The 19,625-nt window shown below is 48.4% G+C and overlaps 2 protein-coding genes across 11 annotated transcripts in view; both read left to right on the forward strand.

The window, feature by feature from the left end:
• Positions 1 to 15,287, forward strand: part of abcc3 (ATP-binding cassette, sub-family C (CFTR/MRP), member 3) — a 54,439-nt gene extending 39,152 nt beyond the window's left edge. For 5 of the 10 annotated variants that reach the window (XM_061756378.1, XM_061756379.1, XM_061756381.1 and 2 more), the window contains 3 exons: positions 3,115 to 3,281; positions 3,367 to 3,561; positions 14,905 to 15,287. In XM_061756378.1, coding sequence (XP_061612362.1) covers positions 3,115 to 3,281; positions 3,367 to 3,561; positions 14,905 to 15,142 — 600 coding nt within the window. In that variant the 3' untranslated portion in view covers positions 15,143 to 15,287. Of the gene's footprint in view, positions 1 to 3,114; positions 3,282 to 3,366; positions 3,562 to 6,073; positions 7,748 to 14,904 lie in introns of those variants that run through there. The other 5 variants (XM_061756382.1, XM_061756383.1, XM_061756384.1 and 2 more) reach the window with 1 other exon arrangement.
• On the forward strand, positions 15,163 to 16,452 carry wfikkn2b (WAP, follistatin/kazal, immunoglobulin, kunitz and netrin domain containing 2b). Its single transcript, XM_061756926.1, has one exon. The coding sequence runs from the start codon at positions 15,163 to 15,165 to the stop codon at positions 16,450 to 16,452; it is 1,290 nt and encodes a 429-aa protein (XP_061612910.1).
• Positions 16,453 to 19,625: the final 3,173 nt, after the last annotated feature.

A 19,625-nucleotide genomic window follows, 5' to 3' on the forward strand; every position in this document is an offset into this window, starting at 1 on the left:
CATGCCCGGAACACCTCACCAGGGAGAGGCGTCCGAATCAGATGCCCCAGCCACCTCATCTGGCTCCTCTCGATGTGGAGGAGCAGCGGCTCTACTCTGGAGATCCTCCCGGATGACAGAGCTTCTCACGCTATCTCTAAGGGAGAAAACTCATTTCGGCCGCTTGTAACCGGGATCTTGTTGTTGGGGTCAGGAACATAGATCGAGGCGGGGTACATAGATCTTGGCTGTGCCTCTGATGAGCGCATTTCTAATTAGACCCAACCCGGTCACTCCGAGAGCGAACCTCAACATCTTGATTTCCGCCACCTCCAGCTCTGCTTCCTGTCGTCTCTTCAGTGCCACTGTCTCTAATGCGTCCATCCTGGCCGGCCTCACCACTGTTTTATCAACTTTGCCCTTCATCCTAGCAGAGACTCTTCTGTCACATAACACACCTGACACCTTCCATCCACCCGTTCCAACCTGCTTGGACCCGTTCTTAAAAATGGGCAACAGCACACTTTTCCGCCATTCCTCAGGCATCTTCTCACGCGCCAGAATTCTGTTGAACAAGCCGGTCAAAAACTCCACAGCCACCTTTCCTAGATGCTTCCATACCTCCACAGGAATGTCATCAGGACCAACTGCCTTTCCATTTTTCATTCTCTTTAATGCCTTTCTAACTTCCCCCTTACTAATCATTGCCACTTCCTGGTCCACCACACTTGCCTCTTCTACTCTCCCTTCTCTCTCATCAACTCCTCAAAGTATTCTTTCCATCTGTCCAGCACGCTACTGGCACCAGTCAACACATTCCCATCTCTATCCTTAATCACCCTAACCTGCTTGCACATCCTTCCCATCTCTATCCCTCGGTCTGGCCAACCTGTATAGGTCCTTTTCTCCTTCTTTGGTGTCCTCATATGCCTCTTGTTTGGCCTTTGCCTCCTCTACCTTTGTCTTATGTCGCATCTCAATATATTCCTTTCGCCTCTCCTCGGTCCTCTCAGTGTCCCACTTCTTCTTAGCTAACCTTTTTCCTTGTATGATTTCCTGTACTGTGAGGTGCTACCACCAAGTCTCCTTCTCTCCTTTCCTGCCAGAAGATACACCAAGTACTTCCTGCCTGCCTCTCTGATCACCTTGGCTGCATAGCCACTAATCACATGACACACAACACCCTCAATTTCAAGTTTCAGCCTCATCACTCGATCTGATACTCTTTTCACCTCCAAGACATTCTTAGCCAACTCTTCTTTTAAAATAACCCCGACTCCATCTGTCTTCCCATTGACACCATGGTAACATAATTTAAAGCCTGCCCCTAAACTTCTCGCCTTACTGCCTTTCCACCTGCTCTCCTGGACACACAATATATCAGCCTTTCTCCTCATCATCATGTCAACCAAGTCCTGAGATTTTCCTGTCATAGTCCCAACATTCAAAGTCCCCACATTCAGTTCTAGGCTCTGTGCTTTCCTCTTCTTTCTACCGCTTCTTCCACTCCGACCCACAGTAGCTGAATTTCCACCGGCACCCTGTAGGTTAACGGTGCTGGGGGTGGACGTTGTTAACCCGGACCATGACCGATCCGGTATGGAATTCATTCGATGAACGCTCATATTTGTTTGGCAAGGTTTTAAGCCGGAGGCCCTTCCTGCCACACAACCCTCTGGATTTATCGGGGCTTGGGACCGGCCTACAGTTTGCGCTGGCTTGTGCCCCCCATAGGGCTGCATTACAACTTCTCACGCTACTCATTTGACGTGACCATCTTGACTTTGAACAGCAAAACCTCCTCGTCATTCCAACCAGAAGAAGAACTCGCTGTCACGATTAACATGTAGGGTATGGGCTGGGTCCAGATTGATAGGCCATTCGGTCTTGAATAAGAAGTTGTAACAGTGTTCTAATTTGTGGGATTTATAAGAATTTAAAGCAAAAAGAGCAGCGTCTCTGTATGGGCAGCCTTGACCAAGTGGTTAAGCTCCTTCCCTGTCACTGCGGGGACCCCGGTTCAAGTCACCGACAGGCAGAAGAATCTGGGCAAAAAAGCCAACACAATGACCCATCAGCTTGACAGCGTTTGAGAGCATGCGGCGGCAATGGACCATGACCGTACTTCCAACTTTCTCCGGCCCGCAACTGTGGTGTCCTTGAGCAAGACACCGATACCCTGGGTAGCGTGCTGTGTGCCATCACGAACTGTCTGTTTATGATGCAGAGGAATAATTGCATATGCATGTGTTCACAATAATAAAAAGCGATTCTTCTTTTATTGCTCTGTGAAGAAACGGTAACATACTGGCACATAATTACCATAAGCCACAGTTGTCCTACTATCGTCCACAGAAATCAAAATACTGTTAAAATAAATGAGCAACTCTCACTGTTGCATTATGGTAACATATTGTCATCTAAATTACAGTACAAAATCCATTTCCAGCACTCGCTGTTAATTGAGGGTAACATACTGGAATCCAGGCGGCATGGGTACGGACTGGTTAGCACATCTGCCTCCCACATCCCAAAAACTCGGTTACTTTAAGACTCTAAATTGCCCGTAGGTATGAATGTGAGTGCGGACGGTTGTTTGTTGCCGACCGCCTAAAATGGCATTGATGTCCAATGACGTAATAAATGAAGCTTTTATTTTGAAGTTAGCTCTCTTAGTGCATTGGGAAAACCCCAAGGTTAAATCGGGACTGCTGAGTTCCTCGCAGTTTGCGACCCTGCACGACTGACCGATGGTCAAGCAGAACAACGGAGACGCACCGTCCTCGACAAGTCACTGCATTGATGACAGGGATTTACAAAAGAAAAGAGGGTGCTTGCAGCCTGATGTTTATTGCCTTTTATTGCATTTAACTGCATTTGCTTCCATTAAGTTGCAATTCGTGATTGCACATGTATTGATTTATGATTCTAGCACTTCCTAAAGTAGAATTTTTTTTTGGGTACCGCGCTGGAGCCCATCCCAGCTATCTTCGGGAGAGAGGCAGGGCACACCATGAATTGGTCGCCCAGCCCCCTCATTGTACATTTTTCATCATCTTTGTTGTATGCCTTAGAATTTCTTTGATATAGAATCTGATTTAAACGCGTGTCTATGTGTGTGCGTGTGTGTCCCAGGAGCCCGTGCTGTTCTCTGGAACACTGAGGATGAACCTGGACCCTTTCGAGAAGTACAGTGATGAAGAGGTGTGGAAAGCGTTGGAGCATTCCCATTTGCACAAGTTTGTGAGAAATCAACCAGCAAAACTGGAGATGGAGTGCTCAGAGGGTGGAGAGAACCTTAGGTAAGTACTGTAGCAACGGTTCCACATGATTAGTTGCTATGTTCTCGAAGGAGGGACCGTGTGATGCCCTGCTGTGTCTTCTCAGCGTGGGCCAGAGGCAGCTGGTGTGTTTGGCTCGAGCTCTTCTGAGGAAGACCCGAATCCTTATCCTGGACGAAGCCACTGCCGCCATCGACTTGGAGACGGATGATCTCATCCAGTCTACCATCAGGACTCAGTTTGAAGACTGCACCGTCTTCACCATTGCACACAGGCTCAACACAGTTATGGATTATAAAAGGTGGGAAACCTCTGCATTCATTTTCAATCTTCTGTATTATTTCATGGAAGCTTGGTGGAATAAGCTCAAGTTTGCTCGCATAGAAACAAACTCACAGTTTTATGGTTGTTTATTGATTCTGGTTCAAAAGGCTTGAAAAAACACACACAATATGATGTGTTCTTGCCACATGTGCACCAGCCCATCTGTGGGAGCCACAATTCTGGCTGAGTTGTAGAATATCAAATGCTTATTTCACTCAGTATGCATTTTGGGTTGGTTTTTTTTTTTTTGCTTTTCAACTGGTTGTGTATTGCCATAATCTTTATTTGCCAAGTATGTCCAAAAAACACACAAGGAATTTGTCTCCGGTCGTTGGAGCCGCTCGAGTACGACAACAGACAATTGTCAATTGACAGAGAACACTTTGGAGACAGAAAGGCATTGACAAAAAGAAAAAAAAGGGTTGCCAGTCATGTGGTAATGCCGGTACATCCATCCATCCATTTTCTGAGCCGAGGGTCGCGGGCGTGCCGGAGCCTACCTATCCCAGCTATCATCGGGCAGGAGGCGGGGTACACCCTGAACCGGTTGCCGGCCGATCGCAGGGCACATAAACAAACAAACAAACAACCATCGGCACTCACATTCACACCTACGTGCCGTGCCGTGCCGCCCGGTACAATTTATTTATTTATTTATTTATGTCCTGACATTTGTGCAAAAAGATGCAGAGTCCTGTAGCAATTCGAGCAGTTTGAAATGACTCATAGAACAATAGTCCGGTGCAAAGGGCGCCGAGACAAGAAATGTATGCAGTTTAAAGTGACTAGTAGTGCGGTAATCCGGGACAATGTCGATTGTGCAAATGTTGCAGATGCTACTCAGGCAAATGGGTGGCCAGTATTGGTCAACAACAGATATGCAAACAGTGCAGCGTGGAGAGACGACTACAGTGAGTGCCCGAGTAACGTATCATTGGCCCCACAGAAATGTGACAACAAACCCAAGACAAAAAAATAAATTTGCAGCATGTTGCAATGGAATTGTAGGTTAGCTGTTTAAGAGGGAAGAAGCTGTCGGAATGTCTGCTAGTTCTCGTTTGCGATGTTGGGTAGCGCCTACCTGAGGGAAGGAGCCGGAAGAGCCGGTGACCCGGATGCGGAGGGTCCGAGAGGATTTTGCTTAGTTCTGGCAGGCCGCAAGTCCTCAAGGGTGGGTAGGGGGGTACCGACAATCCTTTCAGCAGTTTTGATTGTCCGTTGCAGTCGGAGTTTGTCCTTTTTTGTAGCAGCACCAAACCAGACTGTGATGGAAGAACACAGGACTAATTGGATGACCGCTGTGTAGAACTGCCTCGACAGCTCCTGTGGCAGGCCGTGCTTCCTCAGAAGCTACAGGAAGTACAGTAAGTCTGCTGGGCCTGTTCGTGGATGGAGTTGATGTTGATCTCCCACTTCAAGTCCTGAGAGAATGTAATTCTCAGGAACTTGAAGGTCTTGACGGTTGACACAGGGTAGTTGGACAGCGTAAGGGGCAGCTGTGGCGAAGGATGCCTCCTGAAGTCCACGATCATCTCTACAGCCTTGAGCGTGTTCAGCTCCAGGTTGTGTCGGCCGCACCGCAGCTCCATCCGCTCCGCTTCCTCTCAATACGCAGACTCATCACTGTCCTCGATGAGGCCGATGACTGTGGTGTCGTCTGCAAACTTCAGGAGTTTTGACAGCCGGGTGCGTAGAGGTGCAGTCGTTCATGTAAAGAGAGAAGAGCGGCGCAGAGAGGACACAACCTTGGGGCGCCCCGATGCTGATGCGGCGTGTAGATGAGGTCGTGTGTCCCGTCAGAAAGCTGTAAATCTACTGGCAGATGGGAGGCGAGACGCTGAGCTGGACAAGCGTGGAGGAGAGGAGTTCAAGATGATGGTGTTGAACGCAGAGCTGAAGTCCACAAACAGGATCCCCGCGTAGGTCCCCACGCCGTCGAGGTGTTCTAGGATGAACTGCAGTCTCATGTTGACTGCATCATCCGCAGACCTGTTCGCTCGTTAGGCAAACTGCAGGGAGTCCAGCAGGGGACCTGTGATGCTCTTGAGGTGACTTCATGACCACAGATGTCAGGGCGACTGGCCTGTCATCATTCAAACCCGAGATTGCTGGTTTCTTTGGGACTGGGGTGATGGTGGAGCGTTTGAAACAGGATGGAACTTCGCACACTTCCAGAGATCTATTGAAGATCTGCGTGAAGACTGGAGCGAGCTGGCTTTGAGGCAGGATGGGGACACATCTGGGCCTGCCGCTTTGTTAATCTTTTGTTGTTTGAAGATGCGTCTCACATCCTGTTCATGGATGGTCAACGCAGAAGTCAGAGGTGTGTTGGTGGTCAATCAATCAACAAACAATACATTTTCATGACTGTTCATTTCTGTTTCAGTGAGCAAAGTTCAGTTCAATTGAGCAGGTGATCAAATGACTGCAGTATTTCCCTCACTGTACACATTCCTGTGAAAAAATGTTCATACTTTGTGTCCTTGCAGATTGCTGGTGTTGGACAAGGGACAGATTGCAGAGTTTGATACTCCTACAAATCTCATATCCCAGCGTGGGATCTTCTACGGAATGGCGAAAGATGCTGGACTGGCATAGTCGAGTGTTTTTTGTCTTCACAGCACTTAACAATAGTCTTGAGTGGGGTTGGGCATCGTTTGAATTTGAGTGATTGCGGTTCCTCATTTCGATTCCGGTTCCGATCATTTTAGGGGGCTGGGTCAAAAACGTTTGCATGGTTTAAATCAAGGGTGTCCAAATGAATGAACATCCATTTTCTTAGCCGCCTGAACATGTGACTCGGGGTTCTTTATAACCAGTATCAATATCAAACCTATCAACTATGAAATATAGCATTGTTAAAATAGTTAGTTGTGACTGTTTTATCACTTCAAATGGTTTATATTTGCAAGTTTTAAGTATGTAGCCTTTTACTTTGAAGGGCTCGCACCGGAATTCAGCATTTTGGCACTGAAAATAACTTGACGCGACGTCAGTAAAAAGAGTACTAAATGCTCTGTAAAACGTCGACACACCGAAGAGAGACGAGGACAACGTTTTTGTGAATTTTGTTCCAATTCATAAAGTTGCTAGTTTGACCTTTGGTGAAGCTTTAGCTCAATGTTAAGCTTGTAATGCGACTGTCTCTACTTTCTTTCCAGTACGGTAAAATCATTTGTATTTAATTTTTGTGTCTGTCACCAGCGCTTACGTCGGCTTGAAGACTAAAATAAACGCCTAAAAGCATCAGTGCAAGAGTGCGACCCACCGTTGAACCTGTTAGCGGCCTCCATGTTGGCATAGATATTATTTGATTGTTTCACTCACCCAGTTGACTTGACTGAAGTTCCTCGCGGTGTAGGCTGAGGCTTCTACACATCGTAAAAGCCTCCATTGCACAATGTCATCTGAATCCAAATGTTGCACTGGTCATTTGTTTTAACATAGCTAAGACACACTTTTGTTCGCCACTGCTGTTGGGCAAAATCACTTTTGGGCGCGCGTTCTTCCTTGTTGGTTTTCGCCGCTTCTTCTTCTTCGGGGTCAGCGGACTGCAGGTATCGAAACTGGGAACCGGAATTTCTTCATTTGAACGATTCCGGGAGAACCGGAATGTTAGTCTTGATGCCCAACCCGAGTCTTGAGCGGCATTGCAGACTTGCAAATGGCTACATCGGCTCATGTATTCGTTTCGCACTGCGGAGACAGAAAACAAGCTCCTTCGAATTAGATCTCAAATGCCTGCAGCCAGTGGGGTGAGGAAGACAAGTGAATGTATCATTTTCTAATGAGCGGTCGCTACTGCAAAATAACACAAGAAAACAACAAACAGGCATTTTGTTACTTTTTTACTGGTGATAAAACATTGTGCCACTGTACTGTCAGCAAAAATCCTTTGTGATGAATCCACTTATTTTTGTACTGTATCGTTATTTAAGATATTTTCACTTTTTTTTATGCAACTAGGTAAGTTTGTTCAGTTCAATGTGATATAGTTTTGTTTTGTTTTTCCCCCACTTTCTTTTATGCAACTACTAGGTAAGTTTGTTCAGTTCAATGTGATTCTTCTGTGAACCAAGTCTATCTATAAAACTTGAATTCTGTACGACCATAAAATGATAATGCTTGTATTAAAAAAGGAAAATATGATTGTCCTAAATTGATGAATTCATGTTTTTGTTTTTTTAGCTCAAGCTTTTGAAGCATGAATCCAAAACGTGGGCTACACCCTGGACTGGTTGCCAGGCAGTCGCAGGGGATAATAGACAAACAATGACTCACATTCGCACCCAGGACAATTAAGGTTTGCATGTTTATGGGATGTACCCAGGCAAAACCCACGCAAGCATGAGGAGAACATGCAAACGCCGCACAGAAGGGTTGGACCCAAAACCTCAAGCATTCTGAGGCAGAAAGCTAACCGCTCGCTTGTTTACCATATATTGATCAGAAAATATCTTATTGTGCCACAAGGCTGGTGTACTTTTACAACATCTAATACCAACATGTGACAGAATTACCAATTCAAATATTATTCAAACGTAGGGTCAGTTCCCTCTCGGCGACGGCGTGAATGGTTTCTGTAACGCAGCGAGCAGTCCAGGGTGTAGTCTGCCTTTTACCCGTAGTTAGCTAGGATAAGCTACAGCTCCTAAAACTCTGGACAGGATAAGCGCTATAGAAAACGGATGGCTGTCTTTTTACAAATGTGCATTTTCAATTTGCCGCACTTGTATCGAACACCTGGAACGCTCTTCAGCTGTGTCAATTAGGGTGCCCCAGCTACTATTTTGAGCACCAAAAATATTTCAATGTTTAGTCATTTGAATGGTTAGTCTTTTCATCTTACAATACAAGGTTGTTGAACGCCTCCCCATAGCCACCTAATTCACTATAAATGAAAATGACGATTCATTTCTGTCACAGTCCCACATAAAATGAAACAACACTGAAAATGAAGGATTTTAATCTGAAAGTCCATCAGAGTTTGAAACGGGACCAGAAAAATGAAAAAATGTACTTATGGTTGTGCCCACTAGTGGGCATGATAGTGGCATTTATTGAAGCTCCTGATAGTCCAATGATTAATGAAACGTATGGTTACTTCTGCATACAGGCCATGTGACTCATTTGTTTATCATTGAAGACAACAGTAGGTAATATACTCTTAGATCCTTCTCTAGTAGACAAGAACTGTGGTTGGTAAAAGCATGCGGAAGTCTGGAGTGGCAGAGAAGTATGGTCGAATAGTACAGGACATGCATGAGGGCAGCAGTACAGCGGTGAGCTGTGCTGTTGGTATAAGGTGGAGGTGGGACTGCATCAGGGATCAGTCCGAAGCCCCTTCCTGTTTGCAGTGGTGATAGATAGGCTGTCGGATGAGGTTAGACTGGAATTCCCGTGGACATCGTGATCTGTAGCGAAAGCAGGGAGCAGGTGGAGGAGCCGTTGGAATGAAGGAATGAAGATTAGTCAAATGCATGAATGAGAGGGCTGGTGGGGGAAGAGATAGCGAGGGTGGAGGCCTTGAAATACTTGGGGTCAACCGTCCAGAGCAACGGGGAGTGTGGTCAGGAAGTGAAGAAACGGGTCCAAGCAGGTTGGTCATCAGAGGGATGGAGAGCAGACTTCGATGGTTTGGAGAGATATGGAGTATATTGGTAGAAGGATGATGAGGATGGAGCCGCCAGGCAAGAGAGCGAGGGGAAGACCAAAAGAGAAGGTTGATAGATGCCGTGAGGGGACTTGATGGTCCAGAGGTGGATGCAGGAGGTAGCCTTACATGGAAGAGGATGACGTGCTGCGGCAACCTCTAACAGGACAAGCCGAAAGGAAAAGAACAGTCGTTGCTAAACCGAGGTACGCGCAGACTAACAACTGGGCCAGAATTGAGCATTTTCCCTCCTTTGCGATCAAAGTCAGTTTAGAGCCGATTATCGGATGTCGCTAAAGGATTATCTTAATTGGTTATTCTGTGGTGTGGGTTTGTTAAGAGTGGAAATTGACGACTGTCGATGGATATATTGTCATGTCTGTGGTGCTCTCCAGTACTCGTGTGGGTTTTCTAAAATTAAAAATAATGGGCTAAGATGTAAAAAAAATAATAATAATAATTGGTATGTGTGTCCCTCACTTTAGTGGGATACTTATGGAGGAAAACGCCGGAGGGGGGTATTTGAATGTCCATAATCCCAAAGAAGGTGGATACATATACATCCATCCATCCATTTTCTTCACCGCTTCTCCTCACTTGGGTCGCGGGCGTGCTGGAGCCTATCCCAGCTGTCATCGGGCAGGAGGCGGGGTCCACCCTGAACTGGTTGCCAGCCAATCGCAGGGCACATACAAACGAACAACCATTCGCACACACATTCACACCTACGGGCAATTTAGAGTTTTCAATGAACGTGCATGTTTTTTTGGGGGATGTGGGAGGAAAGCGGAGTGCCCGGAGAAAAGCCACACAGGCACGGGGAGAACATGCAAACTCCACACAGGCGGGGCCGGGGATTGAACCCCGGTCCTCAGAACTGTGAGGCAGACGCTCTAACCAGTCGGTCACCGTGCCGCGATACATATACAGTTCAGAGCCAAATAATCTTGCAAACAAAGAGGACTTTTCAGGGAACACAATGAACTTTACAGTCTTACTGTAATGTCTAAATATGTATGTTAGGAGAAACTGAGACAGACACATAGGCCACGTTTGGTGGATACTTTTGATTCTACTACTGGATAATAGTAATAATAATAATATTCTTACTAATAATAATCGTGGTGGAGGGGTGTCTGGGGCTTTATGCCCCTGGCAGGGTTCAACCATGGCAAGCAGGTCCTAGGTGAGGGACCAGACAAAGCACACTGGAAAACGTTTTTCCTTACCTGGACGCAGGCCACCGTGGCCCCCCTCTGGAGCAAGACCTGGAGGTGGGGCTCGAAGGCAATCACCTGGTGGCTAGGCCTGCACGCATTGGACCTGGCCGGGCACAGCCCAAAAGGGTAACGTGGGTCCCCCTTCCCATGGGCTCCCCGCCTGTGGGAGGAGCCATAGTTGTCTGGTGCAGTGTGAGCCAGGCGGTGGCTGAAGGCCGTGAACTTGGTGATCGGATCCCGGCCTACAGAAGCTGGCTCTAGGGATGTGGAACGTCACCTCTCTGGTAAGGAAGGAGCTAGGGAGCTGATGTGTGAGGTCGAGAAGTTCCAACTAGATATAGTCGGGCTCCAAGTCCTCTTGAGAGGGGTTGGACTCTCTTCCACTCTGGAGTTGCCCACGGTGAGAGGCGCTGAGCAGGTGTGGATATACTTATTACCCCACGTTCCACGCCCCTATTGCTGAGGCGGCCGACCAGAGCTGTGGCCATAAGCTGGTCGGTTTTTGTCCTGGCGGCAACCCCCGAACCCGTTGATGGACGCCAGCGGTGAAGGACGCCGTCAAGCTGAAGAAGGAGCCATATTGGGCCTTTTTGGCTTCTGGGACTCCTGAGGCAGCTGATGGGTACCGGTTGAACAAGCTGAATGGAACTTTGGTGGTCGCTGAGGCAAAAACTCGAGCGTGGGAGGAGTTCATGAGGCCATGGAGAAAGACTTCCGGATGGAATCCTGATCCACCATCCGGTGTCTTTGGAGGAAGAAGCAGTTCACCATCAACACTGTGTATAGCGGGGATGGGGAGCTGCTGACCTCGACACGAGACGTTGTGAGTCGGTGGGGAGAATACTTTGAAGACCTCCTTAATTCCACCGACACGCCTACCCATGTGAGGCGGGCTCTCCTATCGCCAGGATAGAGGTCACTGAGGTGGTTAAAAAGCTCCTCGGTAGCAAGGCCCCGGGGGGGATGAGACTTGCCCAGAGTTCTTAAAGGCTCTGGATGTTGTGGGGCTGTCCTGGTTGACATGCCTCTGCAACATCACGTGGACATCAGGGACAGTGCCTCTGGATTGCCAGACTAGGATGGTGGTCCCCCTTTCAAAGAAGGGGAACCGGAGGGTGTGTTCCAACTACAGGGGGATCACACTCCTCAGCCTCCCCGGTAAGGTCTAGTCAGGGGTGCTGGAGAGGAGGGTACGTCAGGAAGTCGAATCTCAGATTCAGGAGGAGCGGTGTGATTTTTGTCCTGGCCGTGGAACAGTGGACCAGCTCTACAACCTCGGCATTGTCCTCGAGTGTGCATGGGAGTTCGCCCAACCAGTCTACATGTGTTTTGTGGACTTGGAGAAGGGGTTCGACCGTGTCCCTCGGGGAGTCCTGTCGGGGGTGCTTCAGTAGTACGGGGCACCGAACCCGCTGATGCGGGCTGTTGGGTCCCTGTACGACCGATGTCAGAGATTGGGCCGCATTGGTGGCAGAAAGTCGGATTTGTTTCCTGTGAGGGTTGGACTCTGCCAAGGCTGCCCATTGTCACTGATTCTGTTCATAACTTTCATGGACAGAATTTTTAGGCGCCTATAGGGGTTCGGTTTGGTGGCCTCAGTATTGCAGCTCTGCGTTTTGCCGATGATGTGGTTCTGTTGGCCGCATCAAGCCGTGATCTCCAACTTTCACTGGAGCACTTTCTCGAGCCGCCTGGGAAACGCGTGAACTGATTTGACGAGGAACTCCCGTGGGAAGGAAAACATAACTTCTCGTATTCGCCCTTCAAGTTCTTCCAAAGTCGTTGCTTTGGTACAATAGACTATCTCCTTTAATCGTGGAACATACGCAAAAAAAATGGAGAAAAATATGAATAAATTATGAAGTAAAATTAAAAAAATGACTTTTCAATCACCCTATATCGCTAATATTGTATAACATACTCTCATTGAAGATGCCCTCCACTTACGGGATAGAAAACATCATCATCATCATCATTTGATGATAAAGGTGAGTTCGAGGTTGATCTGATGAAGATACCAAATTTGTTGATCTATTTTTAACATCTATCTATCTCTCACTCTTTCTATCGTCTCTGACAAAATAAGGGACACAAATGTTTAAAATGAAAGGTGGTCATAATAATAACAACGTGACGTGACACATTACGAGTCAAGCGTCTGGAATAACTTCTGAGCACCGAAACGACTTCCTGCAGGGGTCACCCGTGCGTCTTTGGCACCAGTGGAGCATTCGAAGGGTTAACGTTGCGAGTGCGGGGAGGGGGACCTTCAAACGGGCAGGTACCCCGCCAAGGCCGAGCGCTCGCTTCAAAATGTTCCTCCGGTTTCTCGCCGTAACTGGAATCTGTCGTGTTGCGACGCCTCGGTCGACGTGAGGGCGGATCGGACGATTAGACGCTCCTGCGGGTCTTTTGAATCCTTACCCGACTTTAGAACTTCAAGCGACTTGCGGAACTGCGCTCCGGTGCCGAGATGTGGCGGATGCTGTTTCCACGGTGGATCTGGTTTGTGGCCAGTGTGCGGATGGAGCTCCCGGCGGGGGCTCTGCCTCACATCGCCGACTCGCACGCGGGGATGTGCCCGAACGACGTGAACCCCAACCTGTGGGTGGACGCCATGAGTACTTGCGCGCGAGAGTGTGCGTCAGATCGGGTAAGCGACTTAATTTCAAAGGATGACGCAGTATATTTAGAGTGAGAAACATTTCAACAAAGGCCGTCATTAGAGTCAATTGAAAATGACTCATTCCTTTTTTTGTATGACATTAAGTTGAATACGTTGAATTTTGATCCTTGTTTTCCCTCCTGAAACAATCTTCAAACAGCCTTTACTGGACATTTCCAGATACTTTGACATTCCGCATTTGCTATATTCTGATCACGGAAGTGAAAAAGACATGTTTACTTCTGTAACTAAGCGAGCGACACTGTCAGAAGGACAATAGTTTCACTCGCGTTTACGCTATCTCCCAAAAGTGGCCTGTCCTCATCACTAAGGGGGGGTGCTTACCTTTTGGTCATAACGGCTGTGTGTTGGGTTCTTTTGAAGAGACACTCAATTGAGTTTTGCAAGCAGTACACAGACTACTTTACATTGTAGCCAAATGTAGTTTCTTCAGTTTTGTATTTCTAAAAATGTGAGGGGTCTACTCACTTTTGTAACATACTGTATGCGCTTTTTCTCATTTTAGTTTTTGTTTTCAACTCCCAGACAATAAAACACTAGCATTTCTCTCAGTGGTGGTGACTATGTTCTACTGTACTTCAAATGTGTTGAATGGAGACGTATTGCCGTATTCTCCACAATTAAAAAGAGTTCCGGGTGTTTTAGTAACATGACTTGCGTTGCGTCCATGAGCAATCCAACAAAAGTCAGTGCAGTTCTGCTGACTTTTTGGCTTTGTCACGATAGACGGCTCATCAGTACGGCAATAATATCGATGTAGAGGATAAAGAATATATGACTGAGTGCTGTTGTATTGTCTGTCTCCGTGTGTTGCGGGCACTTTTTGTGTTCAATCCATAGCGTAAAGGGTTAAAGCGCCGCAACATAAATCAGCGATTCCCGCGGCAGGTCACCGAGCAATTTTGAATGGGTCGCGGCCAGGTAGTGCAACATGTAGAGCGTGATCCTTCAGACCGGTAAAACTGTCACAGTTGCTTCGGTCTGCAGCGTTCATTTCCGAAGAAGACGACAAACTATTGATGTCGCGCTTTCGTGAAAAGAAGAGCTCAGTGCCACGATGTCCATTTTGGGACATGCAGCCCCAGCTTCCAAATAAGGTGCTCGGAAAGGCACTTTATTTAAAACGATGATGTTCGGTTTTTTTGAACATGTTCTGTTAATTGTTCCTAACGTCTGTCAAAGAGGGTCGCGAGGTATCGGCAACGGAAAAATGCGGATTTCAGGGTGACCATAGTCGAACCACTGACATCAGAATCCGAATCTGAATCCGAATCATCTTTCTTTGCCAAGTATGTCCAAAACACACAAGGAATTTGTCTCCGGTAGTCGGAGCCGCTCGAGTACGACAACAGACGGTCAATTGACAGGGAACGCTTTGGAGACATAGATGCTATTTAGCATTAGCATTAAAGGCAAAGGTGTAATTCTCTGTGTTTTGTGTTTTGTTTGACAGTAAATGTCAACCTCTTTTTTTGGAAGAAATGTTCACTGATTGCATCTGGCAAACCGGTGCCTGTTGTGGAGTTGAGTCAGTGGCAGCACACGGCGCTGGTCTCGCAAGTCAAAGCAAAACAAAACTCCGAAGTCGAGTCACTCGTCTTTCAAGGCAGCGCTATATTTAGATGCAAGCAATTCATTTTTCGGTTTTCTGCCCCCCCAAAAATGATGTAAAAAGCTTCTTTCGCTTGCCATCGGTGCAAAATCACCTTTACGAGTCTCCTACCTCATTGCCGCATTTGAATGTGTCTGTCTGTCTTCCAGGAGTGTGAATCCTTTGAGAAGTGTTGCCAGAACGTGTGCGGGAATCGCAGTTGCGTGGCAGCCAGATACACGGTCGGGGGGGGAGGCCCCGCGGGCATGCCCGAGGAAGCTACGTGTGCCGGCTTCACGTGTGCCCAGCAGGGGGCAGAGTGCGACGTCTGGGACGGCCAGCCGGCGTGTAAATGCCGGGATCGTTGCGAGAGGGAGCCCCACTTCACGTGCGCATCAGATGGCATGACCTACTACAATAAGTGCTACATGGACGCCGAGGCGTGCTCCAAGGGCATCGGCCTCTCCGTCGTCACGTGCCGCTTCCACCTCACCTGGCTGAGCACCAGCGCCGCGTCGCCCCCGGTTAACACTCTCCGCCCGACGACCACCCCGCCGCGGGTGACCGTCCCGCTTCTCGCCGAGCCTCGGGCGCCTCTCGTCGCGAGCGCCCCCCTTCGCCAGACTGTAAATGCGGGCGACACGGCCAGCTTCCTGTGTGACGTCGCTGGGGCCCCGCCGCCTGAGATCACGTGGGAGAAACGGCTTTCGGAGGGGCTCAAGAAAGTGGTCATGGGGCGCAATCACGTGCAGGGGAACATGGTCGTCACCAATGTTGGCCAGCTAGTCATTTACAACGCCCAAATGCACGACTCGGGCGTCTACACCTGTACGGCCCGGAACCCGTCCGGCTCGGTGCGAGCCCACCACCCGCTCACGGTGCTGCCCGCGGAGCCACCGGAGAGTCCAGAATCGATCGACTTGACCCGGTGTCTCCCTGAGGAGTGTCTGAAGCCCCCCGACGACCCCGAGCGTTGTGGGAGTGACCTGGAGAAAGCGAGCTGGTTCTATGAATCCCGAAGCAACAACTGCATCTCTCTCACTCGCTGCTACAGCAGCGGCCAACGGGCACGGAGGTTGTTGGAAACCTACGACAAGTGCATGCGATGCTGCGGTCCGCAGCCGCCGGGCCCCTGCCACCTCCCCGGCCTGCAGGGTCCCTGTAAGGCTTACGAGCCGCGTTGGGCCTACAGCGGCAGCCTGCGCCAATGCCAGTCATTCGTCTACGGAGGTTGCGGGGGCAACGACAACAACTTTGAATCTAAAGAAGCGTGCGAAGAAATGTGCCCCTACCCGAAAAGCCACGACTGCAAAACCTGCAAGCCGAGAGGCAAGATCGTGACCAGCTTCTGTCGCAGTGACTTTGTTATCCTGGGACGCATGACCGAGTTTGCGGAGGACGACGACGACTCCGGCCACGCTCTCGTGACTGTGGAGGAGGTCCTCAAGGATGAGAAGATGGGCCTCCGCTTTTTTGGTCAGGAGCCTCTCGAGGTGACCTTCCTCAATATGAATTGGAGCTGCCCGTGCCCCAACATCACGGCCGCCGCCGCCGAAGGTCAAGTTATCGTAATGGGCAACGTCAGCGAAGGCGTGGCCGTGCTGCAGCCGCACAGCTACGTGGGCGCCTCCAGCCCACGTCGCGTACGAAAGCTCAGAGAGGTCATCTCCAAGAACACGTGTGACATTCTCAAAGCCATCACCAACAGTCCTCAGTAGGCTGTGTCCAGGCGGGCTACGTGGAAGGAAAGCTATAAAGCTAAAGCTAACTCTTTATCGTTGATTGTTTTAACTCCTTTTTAACGGAACACTGAATCCGAAATGGGACTGAAAAGTCCCTTTGGGTGCGGCATTGTGTCTCATGCTTCCATGTTTATATATGTCGCTGAATACAATTCTGTATCCGCCCCCTTAAATGGCGCCAGCGCAGGAATTGGGTTCGTTTGTGAACATGAACAGGTTGTAATATATTTTGCTAGCCACACCATTCTCTCTCTGAAATGATTGCTGTGTTTCTGCTTTCTTACTTTATCGCTATTTATTATCATCTCAACTTTTACCAACCAATTTTTGTGGAGGATATTTTGATGAAAATAAAGATTTAGGATAAATATTTAGTGTCAATCGGTTTTTTGTTTGTGTTATTGCATCATTAGGTTTATTTTAGTGCTGCTGCAATCAAGTAGTGATCTTGTGAACAAATGAAGACCAAGCAAAGCAAACGCTTTGTCCAAATACTTCAGGACCTGCAGTCACTTTGAAAGTCGCCATTTCATACACACTTTCATTCGAATATGACCGCACAGTCCAACCGTTGACTGTTTTATTTTCTGGCAACGAGTCGCAGTATCTGTGAAATGTAATCTTTCGTTCAGTCATTGAAAGACCACATTGAAAGTGGCGTTCGCAGTCCCGTCTAAATGGCTTAAGAACCCGAGCAGTAAACCTCCTGTGCGAGAGTTATGTGTTTCATGGCACGCCAGCGCTCTCTTTTTTTGGATTACGTGCTTTCGACGAGGGTGTTCTACTTCCCGCGTGAGATTCTGTTTCTCCCATCCAGGCAGCCAAGGAGGCACAGCTCAGCCCTCGTTTACTGGCAAAACCACCAGGGAGCCCAGAAGTGCACTTCCCCATCTGTTGAGGCTACAGAAGAGCGAAGGATTCATCTGAGGCACCTGGGATGGCGCCACCATGAAATACGAGCCCGGATAAACAACGTTACGAAACGTCGCCTTCACAAATAGATGGCGCAAATCGTCGACGTCATCAAATGCTTTGTCCTTTTTATTGCTAAACGCGGCTCAGATAGTTTTTATAAACCTGCGTGTGCTTGTCTCTGCGGCGTTTGGGGTCCAAGGCTCATGGATGAGAGAAATTCACGTCTTTTCACGTCCAGTGCCACAGTCTTCGTCCATCGCGAACACGATCGTTTACTGTATCTTCTTGCAGAATTTGGAGTTTGCCTTTGAAAATCAGGCCGCCGTCCATTTTCTATCCTCTCGGGTCCCGTTCAGGGTCACGGGACAAAATCCGATAATCTGCCATCCGCCCAACTGATTTAAGGCGAGAGAGGTCGCCGGATGAATCTGCTCATTCTTTCGAAACCGGACTCGACACGAACAACCCCCCCCCCCCCCCGACCCTCCAAATGCGAATGAATTTCAATTCTCGATTCTCGTATTTCGATCAGGAACATTTGATATCACCAGTCGTCCCCCAGTCGATGAATGGATTTCGATCAGGCAAAAAAGGGTCCCCAAAAACACTGTGCAGTGGCAGCGCCTTTTTGGCGCCAGTGTTGTTTCAATTCGCACGGCGCATTGCACATTTCGCGTTGCATTCAAATGGATTCGAGTGCTTCTCTGTTGATTCGTCTCACCCCCCAGCAACATTTAGGCAGCCATTGGTTCATCGCGCCTTAAGTCTTAACATGCAAAGTGGTTGAACAAGTTGTCTATACATTGCCATTGGACTTTCCGTTAGACTTTTATTATAGATGTGTATATATATATATATATAGAAGAGGCCGAGAACAAACGTGTTCCTGATGAGATGAGACCACATAAACCACGTTCACAATTATGGGTTTAGGCTCGGTTATTCCTACAGCGCTGCATGTACGCTTGTCCCTAAGGAGATTGTCCTAGGCTTTTTTTTTTGTTTTTAAATGTATTTGTGATATGCAATGCTGTCTTTTCCTTACTGTGTTGCAAAGAGATGGTCTGTCACTCGATTACAGTACAAACGGTACAAGCGTAAATGGGAGTCTTGTCCACTCTCTTGCAATCAATCTCCCACATAAAATTGAAAATGTCATCAAAACTCCCTCCAAAGTACGCTGTTATATTGGCGTGTCTTTTTCATACACAATCAGACAAGGACTGAGAAAGGCAAAGGATTCTGAGAAGCTAATCCTTGGTGTTTTGCTATTTGCTCAGGTAGAGCGACACCCTAAACGGGTCCCCAGTCGGGAGCAGTGCACACAATGTAAATGACGTTTTAAAAAAAGCTTTCCCCCTTCTGCTTGGGAAAACGGGTGGCCCGTTCATCTTCTGGGTGGCCAGACTAACAAACAACTCTATTGTCACTGTCACAGGAACAATGAAACATCTGTTTGGCATCTCAGGGCCGGTCTGGGGCCACCCGAGGCGAGGTGCTTGGCCGGGCAGTTCGGGACATCGGGTTCCCGCGGGGCCGTTCGAGCGGATGGCCGTGATGCCCGACCCGGTGGCAATGCAGGGGCGATCGGGAAAAATCAGAACCTACAAAAAACATGGAGGTAAAACGGTAGAGCGTGGCCAAGAGCTAGCTAGGACACTGGTGAAAAGGGCAGACAGGACGGAACGATAGACGGCTTACTGGAGGAGGCTACGTACGGTCGGCAGGCCGGCGGCGCGCGGGCTGAGGCGGAGTGTTCCCGCTGGGTCCCGTTCATTCGGTCACGTTTGGTTTTTGAAGGCACTGGAGGGAAGGAAGTGGAGGACCTGAGTGCAGGGAAGCAGGAGGCAAGGCGGGAGTCTCACAAATGATATTTCATTCCCAAAACAAGGTACACGGAAAACTATAAATACTCACTTCAAGTCCCCAAAATCTTTAATCCAAGTAAAAAAAAGAAACACGGAAACGAAAATACTGACCGCTAATCAACCTGACGGGATACGGAAACATGGGGTGAGACAAAACGAGCGTTGAAAGAAACCAGGGAACGAAATCCAAACAGATTGACGAGACAACGAGGGACACCTGGACGAGACACGAGCGGCTGGAGGGAGCTGATTGGTCGACGCGAGGTAGAAGGTTGATGAGAACAGGTGGACACTAAATGAGCACACAAGACATGAAAAACATGACAAAACTAAGCACAGACCGTGACCGTAAACCTTTGTTTATCT

The sequence above is a fragment of the Phyllopteryx taeniolatus genome, chromosome 19 (assembly GCF_024500385.1).
Source record: "Phyllopteryx taeniolatus isolate TA_2022b chromosome 19, UOR_Ptae_1.2, whole genome shotgun sequence".
NCBI lineage: Eukaryota > Metazoa > Chordata > Actinopteri > Syngnathiformes > Syngnathidae > Phyllopteryx > Phyllopteryx taeniolatus.